This window comes from Seriola lalandi, unplaced genomic scaffold (genome assembly GCF_002814215.2).
Source record: "Seriola lalandi dorsalis isolate HSWRI2012SDOR001 ecotype SW California unplaced genomic scaffold, Sedor1 jcf7180002054795, whole genome shotgun sequence".
Taxonomy (NCBI): Eukaryota; Metazoa; Chordata; class Actinopteri; order Carangiformes; family Carangidae; genus Seriola; species Seriola lalandi.
The window spans coordinates 2,985,789-2,999,903 of record NW_019525348.1 but is presented as its reverse complement, the minus strand read 5'-3'; the positions used below and the strand labels follow the sequence as shown (position 1 = coordinate 2,999,903).

Sequence of the window (14,115 nt, the reverse complement as noted above, 5' to 3'; positions counted from 1 at the left end):
ATGTCCATAATGAAATAATGAGTGAAATAATAAGTTATCTTACTAACTTTTTAAAATAACTTCATCTGTTGTTATTCATATATGCTCTTTAGCCATGTTAGCTGCTGTTAGCTCACTGTTTATATTCCTGACACACTGACAAGAGGAGAAAGCTAAAAAAAAAAAAACTAGCTTGTCACATGACAGTAAAACGTTTATAGCAGCTGAGTTTCAGCTATAGTCGACTCAACAAGCTCTGTGGTTTCCTCCCAGCTGAGTGTCCTCAGTCAGTCAAGGACTAAGTTATAACTTGTCATGTGCTATCACGGCCGTGTAACCGCCCCCCTACCAGCAAACAGCCGGACTTCAGACGGACGAGGACTATAAAGCTTAGACTTAGACCCAGCAAAATATCAATGAGGACAGGACGGTGGTTTGTGTGTGTTGAAATGGCTGTGGCATCAGCAGTCCCGCGGTGTGCTCTGTAGCTCTCAGGGTCGATGGATTTCCAAAAACTCTGCACTTTTGAAACTTTCCAGCAGGTTTGGACTCACTACGGTTATGAGGCGGATTTAGAGGAAGTGGTCGAGCAAGAGTTCACACGAATTAAAGGTAATGATTATGTCCAGCCCTGAGCAGACAGTGACAGGGTTAGTGGTCGCTAATGGCTGCTCTTTTCATTGTAAACAGGAATAACATATCTGGATCATGCAGGAACTACTCTGTACCCAGAGTCTCTGGTCAGGGACTACAGCTTGGACATTACAAGGAACGTTTATGGTGAGGGGAGTCACATTGAGTGTGATTTTATGTGGCTCTTTATGTTTCATTCAAACATTAAATTTAAAGCCTTGTAATAAGTCTTGTTATTTTCCCCAATAGGAAATCCTCACAGCTATAACCCCAGCAGCAGACTGACACATGACACCATAGAGAGGGTCAGATACAGGTAAACGTCCATTCATGGCCTCAGAAACCCTCATAATGGGCCCCTGTGAAAACTTTGACTTGTACTTTGATGGTTCATATGAGTAAAAAGCAGAACATTTTCTTACAGGGTATTGCAGCATTTTAACGCCCCCTCGGAGGAGTACTCTGTGATTTTCACTTCTGGATGTACAGCCGCTCTCAAATTAGTGGCCGAGAGCTTTCCCTGGAGGCGGCAGACTGAAGGCGAGGCGGGGAGTCACTTCTGCTATCTCACTGACTGCCATACCTCTGCAGTTGGCATACGAGGACTGACTTCTAGCCGGGGAGCAGTTGTGCTGCCTGTCTCCCCGCAGGAGGTGGAAAACAGGGCAAAGGATGTGGCTCAAGGTGAAGATGTTATTTGCCAGACGCCGCACCTCTTCTGCTACCCAGCACAGAGCAACTTCTCTGGGAGGAAGTATCCCCTTAGCCATGTGAAAGGCATCCAGGCGAGACGCCTTTACCCAGCATGTGACCACCGAGGCCGCTGGCTTGTGCTGCTGGATGCTGCCTCTCATGTCAGCTGTTCCCCTCTAAACCTACAAGACTGCCCCGCTGATTTCATTCCCATCTCCTTCTACAAGATGTTTGGCTTCCCTACAGGGCTGGGGGCCCTTCTTGTCCGTAACGACGCAGCAGGCATGCTAAAAAAGACTTATTTTGGAGGAGGCACAGCAGCAGCTTACCTTTCTGGAGAAGATTATTATGTGCATTCAGCAAACATTTCTGACAGGTGAAGTACTGTACAAGCCTGCCAAATCCTAGATATTCTCTCAGCTCACAGAGGCTGTGTAGCTCCTGCATCCGTCTTCTAAAATGCAATGTTTTCTTCTTCGTTCTCCCTGATACAGGTTTGAAGATGGGACTGTCTCTTTCTTGGACATTATTGCTCTAAATCACAGTTTTGACGCTCTTTACAAGATCACAGGTATGTAAATGAGCATGCTCATTCATAGAAAAACTTTAACACCCCCATTTAGTAGTCATAATGCATACGCAGGTTGTTCATAATGATAAGCTGATTCAGGTTAACATCAGCAGCGTCCCCAATCCTTATCCCTTTTTGCCTTCAGGGGGCATGCACAACATCCAACAGCACACCTTTGGCTTGGCACGCTACACTTACATGCTGCTGTCAAGTCTTTGCCATGGCAACGGGAGACCAGTGGCTCGAATCTACACTGAAGGCCAGTTTGAGAGTCCAGGCACACAGGGCGCAATCCTAAACTTCAACCTCATGGATTCTCATGGACAGATAATTGGGTATTCTCAGGTACATTCAGGGACTTATTTCTATTTCACAAGAGTTTCATCACTGCTCGTTTATGCCTAGGCAACGCTTGTGAATATTCCCACAATCACTCTGTTTTCCTCAGGTGGACCGAATGGCCAGTCTGTACAATATTCACGTGCGCACGGGCTGCTTCTGCAACACCGGGGCCTGTCAGTCTTTCCTCGGGATCACCAATCAGCAGATGAAGAGAAACCTGCAGGTATGAGATCAAGGGATAGGAAAAATGTCAAACTCTGTTAAGGGCAGGATAGGTAAAACACAAAATTGTCTTCTTCTCTTCAAGGCCGGCCACGTCTGTGGAGACAGCATCGACCTGGTGGACAGCCAGCCGACCGGATCTGTTCGCGTGTCCTTTGGCTACATGTCGACATTTGAAGACTGTCAAAAGTTCCTGAACTTTGTTGCTGAGTGCTTTGTAGAGAAACCGGTCACGGTGGATCAAGTGAGACTCCAGAAGCTAAAAACATCAACAGCAGCATCCGAGGACTCAAATGAAGATCCTCCTATCAAATTGACTAATGGAGAAATATGTAAAGTAGATGAGAAGGAGCCCACAGCAGCATCACTGAAGGGATTTGGACACCGAGACTCAAACAGCCACGGGGAGGCTTATACTCTCACCAATATCTACATATATCCCATCAAATCATGTGCAGCATATGAGGTTTGAGCACAACACAACGCTATCTCTCCATCACTTTTTTTTTCCATCGCTGTCTCTCCTATTTTGTTCCCTCTCTCTGTTTTGATTTCGACTCTGTGCTGTTCTTCATGCAGGTCCACGACTGGCCGGTGGGACCGCTGGGTTTACTATATGACAGAGGCTGGATGGTGGTGAATGGAAACGGCGTGTGCCTGAGTCAGAAGAGAGAGACACGTTTATGCCTCATTCGCCCACAAGTCCACCTGCCCTCAAACAAATTGCTCCTGCAGGCATCAGGTCAGACTGTCTGTCAGCGGCGCACTGAAAATAAAAACACCACTTAACCAAACGAAATTTCAGTCAGTCATTTTTTTTCTGCTATAAATTCTCTTTGTGAAAGGATTTTTTTTCATTGCCCTGCAGGGATGGATACCATTTCTGTTCCCTTGGAAAACAACGCTCAAAAGCATCCAAGCTACCGGGTGTGTCAGAGTAAAGTTTGTGGTGACAGGTGAGCCGGCAATGTTAAAACATCTAAAAGTAGCAGCTGCAGGAAATACTGTCACACATTTCATTTGTTCCATATTTTTCACTCATATCAATGCATTCTCTCGCTCCATTGTTCTTGACACTACATTTCTACAGTGGATGACTTTATGTGGCCTCTCTCTCTCTCTCGATTTCATATGAAATTCCTGTTTTTTTTTTTTTTTTTACCATTTTTAAATGGAAAAACAAACAATGACCAAGAGATGACATTAATGTCCTCTGACGGATACCCGCATGACGAGTCACAGGATAAAAAAAACATTCATCCAGTCATTCTTGGATTAGATGTCGCACCAAATAGTAAGCAACATCAAACTCAGTAGATTTCCCTCGGGGCCTCCTGAATATAATCCTCCTCCTTCCCCCAGGGTGGAGACTGTCGACTGTGGGGATGAGGCTGCATCATGGCTATCAGACTTCCTTGGACAGCCATGCCGCCTGATAAGACAAAGTCCTTATTTCACCCGAGACGTCAAGAAGAGGCCTAGCGGAGGTATATATAAGCATCGTACCTGTTCAGCCTGGCTCTTCTTCCTTTACCCTGGAGTCATCTGTTATACTGTACATGAGCAATACAAGGTCACATTTCTTGCAAATAGTCCTTTTTGTGGCTGTGACTTTCCATTCCATGCTGGTGGTAATTCGGAAATTAGAAATGTCATATTTTTCTGTTTTTGCAAGTTAAGATGTTTTCGAGAAATAGTTTATTATGTAAAAGCAAATGAGAACTTGAGGCTGAGGTTGGTTGATATGACATATGACATGACATATTGGAGTGGTTCTTACTTGTTCCTGGAAATGACAATTTCATTAAAATATCCCTACACAGGTTCAGCTTTTAACACCTGAACACCACCTGTTGTGACAGCTGTCTTAACTCAATGGGTAAATGGTTACAATAGATGACTACAACTAATGGCTAAATGATTACTATAGTAAAACAAAATGGCTCAATAGTTGGAACAGTTTGCTAAAAGTAATGGCTAAATTGTTTAAATAGCTAAAATCAATGAGGAAATGGTTCAAATAATTAGCTAACAGTAATGGATACATGGTAGATATGGCTATAAGTGATGGCTGAATGGTTGAAATAACTTAAAGCAATAAATGGTTGAAAAAGGTAAAAAAAAAAAGGATAAGTGATACTAATAATTAAAATAGATAGCATGAATGCATCTATACAACGCATTTATACATCTAGCTCAGTGTTATGGGTAAAAAAAGTTGTATAATGTTGTCTGGCTCTGAAGGAGCTGTGAAGTCAGAGCTGCCATAAACTGTTTCCAAATTGAATTTCCTGAATACTTACTATATCACAATATACTGTATATTGATATTTGACAAAATAATCCAACAAGCCGTTGTGGAGCTTTTCAATTCAATTACACAATTCATCACTTGTCAGCTTGAAAGTTACATACCTGATGATAGAGTTGGACCACCATCGCTCAACTGTTATTCATGTGTGTTGAATGTTGAACATTGAACATCAACAATGATAAATTCACTGAAGTCACAAATTTTCCTCTCTCTCTGTATTACAGTAGAAACTCAATTTGAAGGCTCTTTGGGGAGGCACATTGTTCAAAACGAGAGATCAGAATGTTTTGCTGAAAACAAATAAATCGCTGGGGTAATATAAAGTCTTTCCCTTCTAGCTGCCACCTCCGCGTCCCTCTCCCTGGTGAATGAAGCTCAGTATCTCATGATCAGTCGTGCCAGTGTGGAGCTCATTCAGAAAGAAATGAGCAGCAGGTTTGAACACATAATGAGTTATTCAAAATAAGCAGTGCTCCACAGAGAAACATCCGGATGTGTTGACGCCTGTACATTTACATTACAGTAGATCATTTACGTCGGGGTAGAAAACTAACGTGCAATTTCCACATTCCCTTTTCTCAGGCAGGACTATTCTGAGGGCAATCAGCTCCTTGACACACAGAATGTCATTAGCCGCTTCCGAGCCAATTTAGTCATCACTGGAGTAGAACCATTTGAGGAAGATAATTGGTCACACTTGATTATTGGCAACACTCAATTCGTGGTGAGCTGACACTTTGAGATAAATGATGAAATCTTCAGATGCATTAAAAGCGGATTTCTCAAAAACGAATGTGCTCCCTGTGTGATTAACCCAAAGGTTGCAGGTCAGTGTGGAAGGTGCCAGATGGTTGGAGTAGACCAGGAAACTGGGAGCAAAACAAAAGAGCCACTGATGTCCCTGTCAGCTTACCGCAGTGGGAAGGTCAGTCCAAAACATTTGTGTGCTTGTGTAGTGGTGCATGAGCATGAAAGAAAATAATCCCTTTACCTGTTATTTTGTGGATCTTTAGGTGACCTTTGGTGTGTACCTGACCCATCAGCTACCAAAGGGTTCCCCTGCAGCCAGCGTCCTCTCTGTTGACTCCCTCATAAAGCCAGAGTCAAAGGGTTCTTGAAGTGGTCATCTGCAACAACATCCTCTTTTATTTATTTTGTCAACATATTTGATGTAGCAGTCATTTCTGCACTGCATGTCCTAAAGATCAACTGTCATACACTGTGGGGTGTTTCTGTAGATACTGCTCTTTTCTGTCTGTGTCGCCCTGATGTCTTTTGTCCTCTCAAGCATCCTTTTCGTGCCTGAGTGTTCAGATTTTATTCAATCTCAGTCTGTTTTGATGGGAAATTAATTAGATTTCTGGATTTTTCTCCCATGGTGATGTTTTTAAAGTGTGTGGAGTAAAGTAGATGTGAAGCATTAATTGCATGACAAAATTAGAAATTGAATTTGTTACTGTTATTTTAGCCAAAACATGTCAGGCTTGATGCTTTAATCACTGTTCAAGTTAACCTCCCAGACAGTTCTTCCACTGTTTCTCCCCATGGAGGTTTATATTGCTATTTATTCCAAACACAACACTGTTGCTGCTGCCAGAGATCTGAGACATATTGCTCCTTGTAATGAAAAAAAAAAAAGGCTACCAGACACTCAGCGCTCAGTGTATGCTCCCAAAGTGATGCTGACATGGACATAATAGTTTGTCAGAAACCATAATAATTTGATGTAGAAGATAGAAAATTTGTAATTCCTGAGAAAAACAGTGAGGTTAGACATCTTCGCCACCAGAAATTATATGTTCAGCTTGACATGCTTGTACATTAAGTATGTGTGTGCTCAAATGATCTGTCAAACTCTTGCAGTTAAATTGGTCCTATATGTTCACCTATGGTGCAGTTACAAGAGTGAGACGAGGTGGATGCTGTGTATCCCAATGTTTCGTACTGCTAATAGCATGTTTGTCAGTATGTGTGTGCCCGAGGCCTCCTAGACAAAAGCTGAACAAAATATATAGACGAATGACAAATTAAGTAAAAGTAAATGCCTATCTAATGTGGTGTTATGTGGTATTTCGATGACAGTGGTGGACAGTGCTGTCTAACACGTCACCACCCAATCCCGATTTGGTTGAGATCTGGTGACTTCATAGGCCATCGGATATGATTCACATAATTTTCATACTCATCAGCTCCTTCGGTGACTCATCTGCTCTGGTTGTTTTTTTTAATATGCCACCTCTCTACCTCAGACTCTTGCGCTGGTGCAGCAGTGTGTGCACTCTAACAATGATTGTTGCTGAGAAGTTTCTAATTGTTTTTAATCAGTGATGTATGTGTGTTTGATTTATTAATATTTTACTATGAACATTTAATGTGTGAAATAAAATGAATTGATTTCCAGAACCTTGCAAAGTACTTGATTTTAAATTAAATAAAACACCAGAAGACATTGCGTCGTATATATATTTCCATGTATAATTTTATGATGTGATTTGTATAATAAAACATCTACTATAATTGTGTTATGTGTCACATAACTTTAAGTATGTTTAGTTTAAGTATGCTTTAGCTTATTACGTGTATACTGTGCCCTATTTAAGGTAGCGTCATTTGCACCATGTATTGTACTAAACGAATATATGTAAACAGTGCTACCTTAACAATCACAGGTCCCGCCTCTTCCTTGCGACTCAACTACTTTGATAAAGCTCTTGTTAGCTACTAACTAAGTGTCAGAAGAAGTGCTTGTGTACTGATGTGTATCTTACCTTTGTACTTATGTTAGCCCACACGATGAAGAGAAGGGTGGTTAAACAGAATAATTCATCTTCCGGAGTCAGTGAAGCTCAGAGTACTGACAGAGTCCAGAGTGCATCGTAAGTTAGCTAGCTTACTTCACTAACCGTTAACTAACTGTTGGGAGTTAAGGAGTATTTATGCGGTGGTTGTAATATTGTTATAGTCTGGGGTGAAGTAGGTCTGAGTTTAGTGCTCATTACCACTAACTTTCTCTTCAAGTTACATTTTTTTTGGATATAGATAATGATTAACGTTACCTAGTTGGCACTATGGGTGGCATAAAACACGTTTTCTATTTGTCAGTTTGAGTTATTCAGTGTAGGTTGAAGGGGAAACTTGCAAAATGTGACAAAGGGAAGGGCTGTGAATACTTTCTGAAGTTGCAGTACTTGGTAAAACTGAGCAGAATGAGCAGACATCTGTTCTGCAGTAAACCTAAACTTAAGGTTGTCTAGTTAACCAAAGGTAGTATTACATCACGCTGCAGCTGCGCATTCATCAAACTTCTGATATGAGGTTTCTCACTCTCTTGTAGAAAAGATTTGGAAGTGAATATTAAAGTATAAGAATTAACTCTTGAGAGATGAGGCGACAGTCTGATGGCTGCTGGAATAAACGACCTCCTTTATGGTTCCCCTCCAGCAGCGTGGAGAAATCAGTCTTCGACTAAAAGGGCTCTTCTAGCTGATTAGAGTGTTAATGGAGGGGGTGGGATGTATTGTCCATTAATTAGCAATAGTCTGAATAGCATCCCCTTTTCTGCTGTTGCCTTCAGGGAGCCAAGACTGACTCCAAGGACAGCCTGCTATTCTTATTAGGTTATTAAAATCTACTCTCCCACATTAATGTTTCCATGTTAAGGCTGCAACCTCAGACTTGTCAGACCTGTGCGGAGCTGCTCAGTACATGCCAATGGGCCTGAGTGTGCATTCCCATGTACACCTGCTGCATCATTTTCACAGTCCCTCCCCATGGCAACTGCTGTCCACAAGGTCCCAGGAGTCTTGTTTTTCTCAGGTTTTGTCTACACGCAGCTACAGGTGGTTCAACAAACTCACCCACCACACCCCCATCCTCCTTTCCCCTTTCCTGACGCTGAAGCAGCTGAAATGAAGCAGAGGTAGAGCCAAGGTCAGGTGTAAAGTGGGTGAAGAGGAGAGTCGTGTTGTCGAGTTGTGACTCTTATTCATATTGGACAGGTGTTGATTAGGGAGTTTGAGCTGATCTGGCTCTGAAGAGGGGATTTAACATCACCAATAATCAATAATAACTGTTGTTAAATTAACATATGGTGATTCAGTCTATTGTAGTCTTGTTTTGTTCGGCTCAGTAATAAAACTTAGAACAAACACTTGAGTCACTCTGAGACCTCATGGAGATTGTTGAAGGCCCCATAGAGGGTTCTCAGCCTTTATTGATATAAGATCTGTAAGACAATGATTAGGTAGTCAGTAATCACATTGTTTTATTTCTCTCTCTGCCTGTTTTCAGGTCCCGATGCTCACTGAAAACAGGCGTATTGGCCTTCCTTGTTATTTTTATTTTGGTGCCTTTCTCACTAAGAATACGCCCAGAATTAATCCAGCACCTTGTTTACACTCACAGAAGTAAGTGAATACCCTGCCTGTCTCTTGGAAGTACTGTAAATCCTCAGGTTGCTCACAAAAAAGGAGACCCACCTCTCTTCTTTTCCTCTTTGTAGTCAGGTTGCCGTTCTTTGTTGACCTCAGTCGACCTTCTGATCTCTCCCTTAATCACACCATCAACATGTACTTAACATCAGAGGAAGGAATTTCCCTAGGCGTATGGTGAGTATAAGCCAACTTCAGCATTTTTTCTCTTTTCCTAGCATAGGTGTAGAAAGGCTGAGAGAAAAGGACAATACCTGTTTTTTAATGATCTAATTATCGGTTGTGTCTCTAAGCTGGTTTGTTGTTTTGAACTGTTCAAGGCACACTGTCCCTGAAAGTCTGTGGAAAGAGGCTCAAGGGAAGGACTTGGCATGGTACCAGAACACTTTAAACGATGGAAGTCCAGTTTTCATATATCTTCATGGAAACACAGGCACAAGGTATGATAAATAATGCATTGGTATTATAGTTGAAGAAGCAGAGAATATTAGTTCCACACCACTAGACATATTTGTTCTTATTTTTATTTTTTATTTTATTTTTGGAAAAACACTAATTTATTGGCACTTGTGTTGTTTATGAATCATTTCAACAGGGCAGCCACTCATCGGGTGGGAGTGGCAAAAGTGAGTGATCACCAACACAAACATATTAATCTTTTGGCGGTCTAATAAAGATATGAAAGTCTCAGCAGCCATTCTGATGACAAATAAGCATTATGTGTCAACAGGTATTGAGTGCACTTGGTTACCACGTGCTGGTGCCTGACTACAGAGGTTGGTGCAAATTAAGATTTATGACTCTTCTTTTGAACATGTTTTCCACGTCTATGCTTCTTCCCCTTCTTATTGATTGTAATAAACAACCTTCTCACATTGATTTAATATCATTTGCAGCCATATGATCACTGTAGAGTAGAGTGGCTGTGCTTGATGAGTTGTTTGTTGTAAGGCAGTTAAAAGCCAGCAGTTCAACTTTAGGTCAGAATCTAGTGCAGGTTTTCCTCTGAGTGACTGCCACCTTGTGGCAGAGTGAAGCAGCTCTGTGTTCTGACAGTGAGCTGTAGTTGATATGAGAAACTTTGGCAGGGTTTGGAGATTCCACTGGGGAACCGACTGAGGCTGGTCTGACCACTGATGCACTCTACTTGTACAACTGGGTCAAAGCACACAGTGGAAACAGCCTGGTTGTCATCTGGGGACACTCTCTTGGCACTGGGTGAGTAGGAAACGACTCCCAATCTATAACATTGTACACACACTCACAAAAGTAAAAATGACTCAGGTCAGGTTAAAAGCAGGCATTGACGCGGCAAAAAAAATACTATTAGTAAACTGGAAGTATCCATCGTCCTCTTGTTCCAAGAGGTGGCACAATGAGATGCCTTCTATTGTTAAGATGGAACAGATTCATTATAGCAAACTGAATTCACAAAATCTGTTCCAGCAGCCATTTTTGACATGGCTTGATAAAACCTAACTGTATAATCCACGAGCTTTGCTGCTATGTTTTGGCTCTACTCTGTGCAAGTTCTGTTTTATTCTGTGCACTGACTGATATTCTGGCAGTCCTCCAGTTTGTTTTTTTTGTTGGTTTTATGGGAACCTTTGATTCTCCTGGCGGACAGGGCAGTCTCCTATCATGCCTGTTTTTTGTTTGTTGATACTTTTTTCTTGGGAGTTTAGGATATGAATCATTGCCTTTTTGTTAATTTGTGTAATTGTACTGGGTATTGGGTGTGTTGGTTTGAATGTGAAAAACCATAAATAAAATAATCACCAAAAAAAAGGCTGTTGCATTAACAGTTTACTCTTCTTTGAAATCTGGAACTTGGAACTTTGAATTAACAGACTGCGACATTTATACTTTAATTCATAGCTAGTCATGTCTACACAATTGACTGTCTTAGATATTGACATGACACTGACATGGCTCGTGATTGGAGCAGGTTAAGGAGAGGGTTCTTTGTGTTAAATCGAGTAGGTCACGTCCACAGTTTGGGCCGATGAAAAATACAATGTGTTACAGGCAGATCCTGATAGAAACTGACAGATCTCACCATATTCAGTAGTACAATTTCTAGAATAAATAGTAGAAATTATGACTATAAGTGACAAAAAAACAAATCACCTACAGGTATTTGATTAGTTATAATCAGCCACTTTTTATTCATGTGCTTGCACAGTGATTAACAGTTATACCAAACAACTGACTCTATCATCAGTAGAATACTTCATACATTTTGACAGGAATTGTTGAAATTTGCCCTCAGCTACAATAAACCTGCCACTGTCAGAAGTAGTCGAAGAGAAAAGTGTTTAAATAATTGCGAATAATAACTGTTCAAATAATACACACAATTAGAGAAACTGAAGATGTTGCTCCTCATATCTCTGTGCAGAGTGGCCACTAACACTGCAGTGAAACTGATTGGACAAGGTAGGCTTTTCTACCAGTGCAATATGGCAAATAGAAATAAGGGGAAATTATTTCAAGATTTCAAAATATCTATTTCCTCTTGTTTCCAGGTGTGGCTTTGGATGGTGTGATCCTGGAGGGCGCATTCAATAGTGTTCGAGAGCGCATTACAGTTCATCCTTTTACTTGGGTAGACTCATCTAACTTAAACCATTTTTGATGTCGGATTTGTTCATTTCATGCACCTGCTACTAAATAATAAACAATGTTGTATTTCTCTCTCTTTGAAGTATTACTGGACGTTTCCAGGCACTGGCTACTTTTTTCCGGAGCCATGGGCAGAAAACAAGGTTGTCTTTCCTTCTGAAGAAAAGTAAGCTTTAATGAAAACCTATACACAATAGTCAAATACTACAAACATTGATCAGCTAATAATATTGTTACTAGCAGTAAAATACAACGGACAACAGACTTGATTTATTTTTTTGTGCTTCTGCAGTCTGAAGAAAATGAGGAGCCCGATACTTTTCCTTCATTCAGAAGACGATCACTTGGTTCCCATTCAGATTGCTCAGCAGGTATTACTGGCACAGAAAGCTACTTTTCATCTAATCCAATGTAAACTGAAGCAGTGTTTTCCTTGCAGCTGTACCTGATTAGGTGTCCTCTCTGGGATAACTTTTTGCTATAGTTTTTTCTTTGCCTTTCTCTCCCAGATGTATGAGGTGGCAGCGAGCGCCCAGAATGCAGAGCGAGTCAAGGTGGTGTCTTTTGACGGTTCTCTGGGGTACCTGCACAACGGCTTATACAGAGACCCCCATCTGCCTGACATCTTAAAGTGAGAAAACATTTTGCAGATAATACTTAAAGTGATTATATCCCGGGTTGGTAACTCTGTGCCTGTTTGATTTGCACATGTACATCTCACCTTGTCATTTCTCCTCTGCAGGAAGTTTGTGATGTCTTTGTAATGTGGGGTGGACGACTGAAAACAGGAAAAACGTGCCACACTTCAGAGTTAGAGCACTGATTTGATTTCAGTGTTTTACTTTGTCTTTACTGCTGCATATATCTTGCATAAATATGTGATCCAGAAGGTCTGTGTTGAACATCTGTTATTTTAAAGACAAATGCCAAAGTTGTTCAGGCTAATAGTAAATGTAAAAGTAAAAGTAATGGTAAATTTTTATTTTTCAATCAGTTAAGATGCATGAAATTGTTAACTATTGATTTTTTTAAATCTGTAAATGTAACTTATTCTGATTTAACAAAACTAGAAATAACTGGTTAAAAATGTTTAAGATGCGACATTACTGCAGTAGGTGCCCTCTGCTGGGCATTGTTGTGTGATGATAATGCTCATCTATAATACAAGATAATCAGTTTGTTAATCCAAGGCTTTAGACATTGAGATGTCAGTAACATTTCAGAATAATACAGGGAGAACAGCTGGAAAACATCTGTCCTCTGAACTTCTTATCACAAATGTGGTTCTAAAAAAAACACAAATTCTAGAAATTCTGATTTCTGTCAATTCAACTATAGAATATAAAATGCATTCATATAAGTTTAAATAATCTCAGTTCATATGTTGTTGCAATTTATTACAATAAATTTGATGACATCCACTGTCAGCAGCTCATCACGTCTGTCTTTCATTTCATGTCACATGAAAACACACAGTAACGTAATGGTGTCGTTTTTATTTTTCACATAACACTACTTCACTTCACTGTTGCAGCATTGAATCTATTCAACCACCTGGGTTCATCTATGAATCCGAAAAGTAAAGAATTATGTGGAAATCTACAGTATCAAGAGAATTTGCCCACAACAAATTTGATTATGTCAGATATTCACAAAGCTGTTTTCTCTTAATTAAAAAAAAACTTTTACCTTGGGCTGATTTCTGTTCATGTCAGGATCTTAATTAACATTTCTTATTGAACCATGTTTCCTCTTTAACTTGTAATATATTATGTAGTCTACTGTGCACTGTTTCTCAATAGAACAGAGGATGTAACTTTCAATAAAGCCATCCAGATTAATTTATCACACTTGTACATTTATATACTGGATACTGACACCAAATTGATTTTTTACTTTGATAACTTCAAATCTTATTCAAATTTCAGTTTCAGTCATGTATATCAGTTTTCATAATTTTTAAATGACATTTTTAAAGCTCAGGAGCACGTATAAGAAGTCACAGATGAATCTGTCTCCTTTGGAAGACAATAGGTGTTTATTAACCCACTTTTTATAGACTGATATCCTCAAAGACTACTGCATTGTCTTCAAAAGAGCATGCGCCATTTTTATTATATGAGTTATGGTTCTGATAAAGGGTGTACAAACAACTTTGTTAATGGGTCACAAACTGAAGCCTTAATGTTTCTGGCAATAGGAGAGATATGTTAAAATTAGGTCTTAACAAGCGGTATAAGTTGTAGGCATTATCCTCCGGGTAACATAAAATGGCAATACTCAGAAAATGAAAGGCTGGGGTTGTT

At 40.3% G+C, this 14,115-nt stretch overlaps 2 protein-coding genes across 2 annotated transcripts; both read left to right on the top strand.

The window, feature by feature from the left end:
• The first annotated feature begins 236 nt into the window (after nt 1-236).
• mocos (molybdenum cofactor sulfurase) lies at nt 237-7,157 on the top strand. Its single transcript, XM_023425932.2, has 15 exons — nt 237-591; nt 670-759; nt 862-928; nt 1,037-1,681; nt 1,800-1,876; nt 2,022-2,221; nt 2,325-2,441; nt 2,526-2,906; nt 3,020-3,182; nt 3,309-3,396; nt 3,803-3,927; nt 5,093-5,189; nt 5,337-5,478; nt 5,575-5,679; nt 5,768-7,157. The coding sequence occupies exons 1-15, from the start codon at nt 480-482 to the stop codon at nt 5,870-5,872; spliced, it is 2,514 nt and encodes an 837-aa protein (XP_023281700.1). The 5' UTR covers nt 237-479; the 3' UTR covers nt 5,873-7,157.
• Nucleotides 7,158-7,430: 273 nt separating this feature from the next.
• Nucleotides 7,431-13,244, top strand: LOC111669409 (lysophosphatidylserine lipase ABHD12). The gene is made up of 13 exons (XM_023425692.2): nt 7,431-7,630; nt 9,045-9,160; nt 9,256-9,361; nt 9,505-9,624; nt 9,780-9,810; nt 9,915-9,960; nt 10,273-10,402; nt 11,586-11,623; nt 11,713-11,792; nt 11,893-11,975; nt 12,102-12,180; nt 12,319-12,440; nt 12,552-13,244. The coding sequence occupies exons 1-13, from the start codon at nt 7,533-7,535 to the stop codon at nt 12,571-12,573; spliced, it is 1,071 nt and encodes a 356-aa protein (XP_023281460.1). The 5' UTR covers nt 7,431-7,532; the 3' UTR covers nt 12,574-13,244.
• The last annotated feature ends 871 nt before the right edge of the window (nt 13,245-14,115 follow it).

Bases quoted from the DNA above. Each gene is read 5' to 3' on its own strand.
- mocos (XM_023425932.2), top strand. From the start codon at position 480: ATGGATTTCCAAAAACTCTGCACTTTTGAAACTTTCCAGCAGGTTTGG. The intron at 2,442-2,525 runs GTATGAGATCAA...CTTCTCTTCAAG, and splicing joins AGATGAAGAGAAACCTGCAG to GCCGGCCACGTCTGTGGAGA. The intron at 5,479-5,574 runs GTGAGCTGACAC...ATTAACCCAAAG, and splicing joins TTGGCAACACTCAATTCGTG to GTTGCAGGTCAGTGTGGAAG.
- LOC111669409 (XM_023425692.2), top strand. From the start codon at position 7,533: ATGTTAGCCCACACGATGAAGAGAAGGGTGGTTAAACAGAATAATTCA. The intron at 9,961-10,272 runs GTTGGTGCAAAT...AAACTTTGGCAG, and splicing joins GCTGGTGCCTGACTACAGAG to GGTTTGGAGATTCCACTGGG. The intron at 11,793-11,892 runs GTAGACTCATCT...CTCTCTTTGAAG, and splicing joins CAGTTCATCCTTTTACTTGG to TATTACTGGACGTTTCCAGG.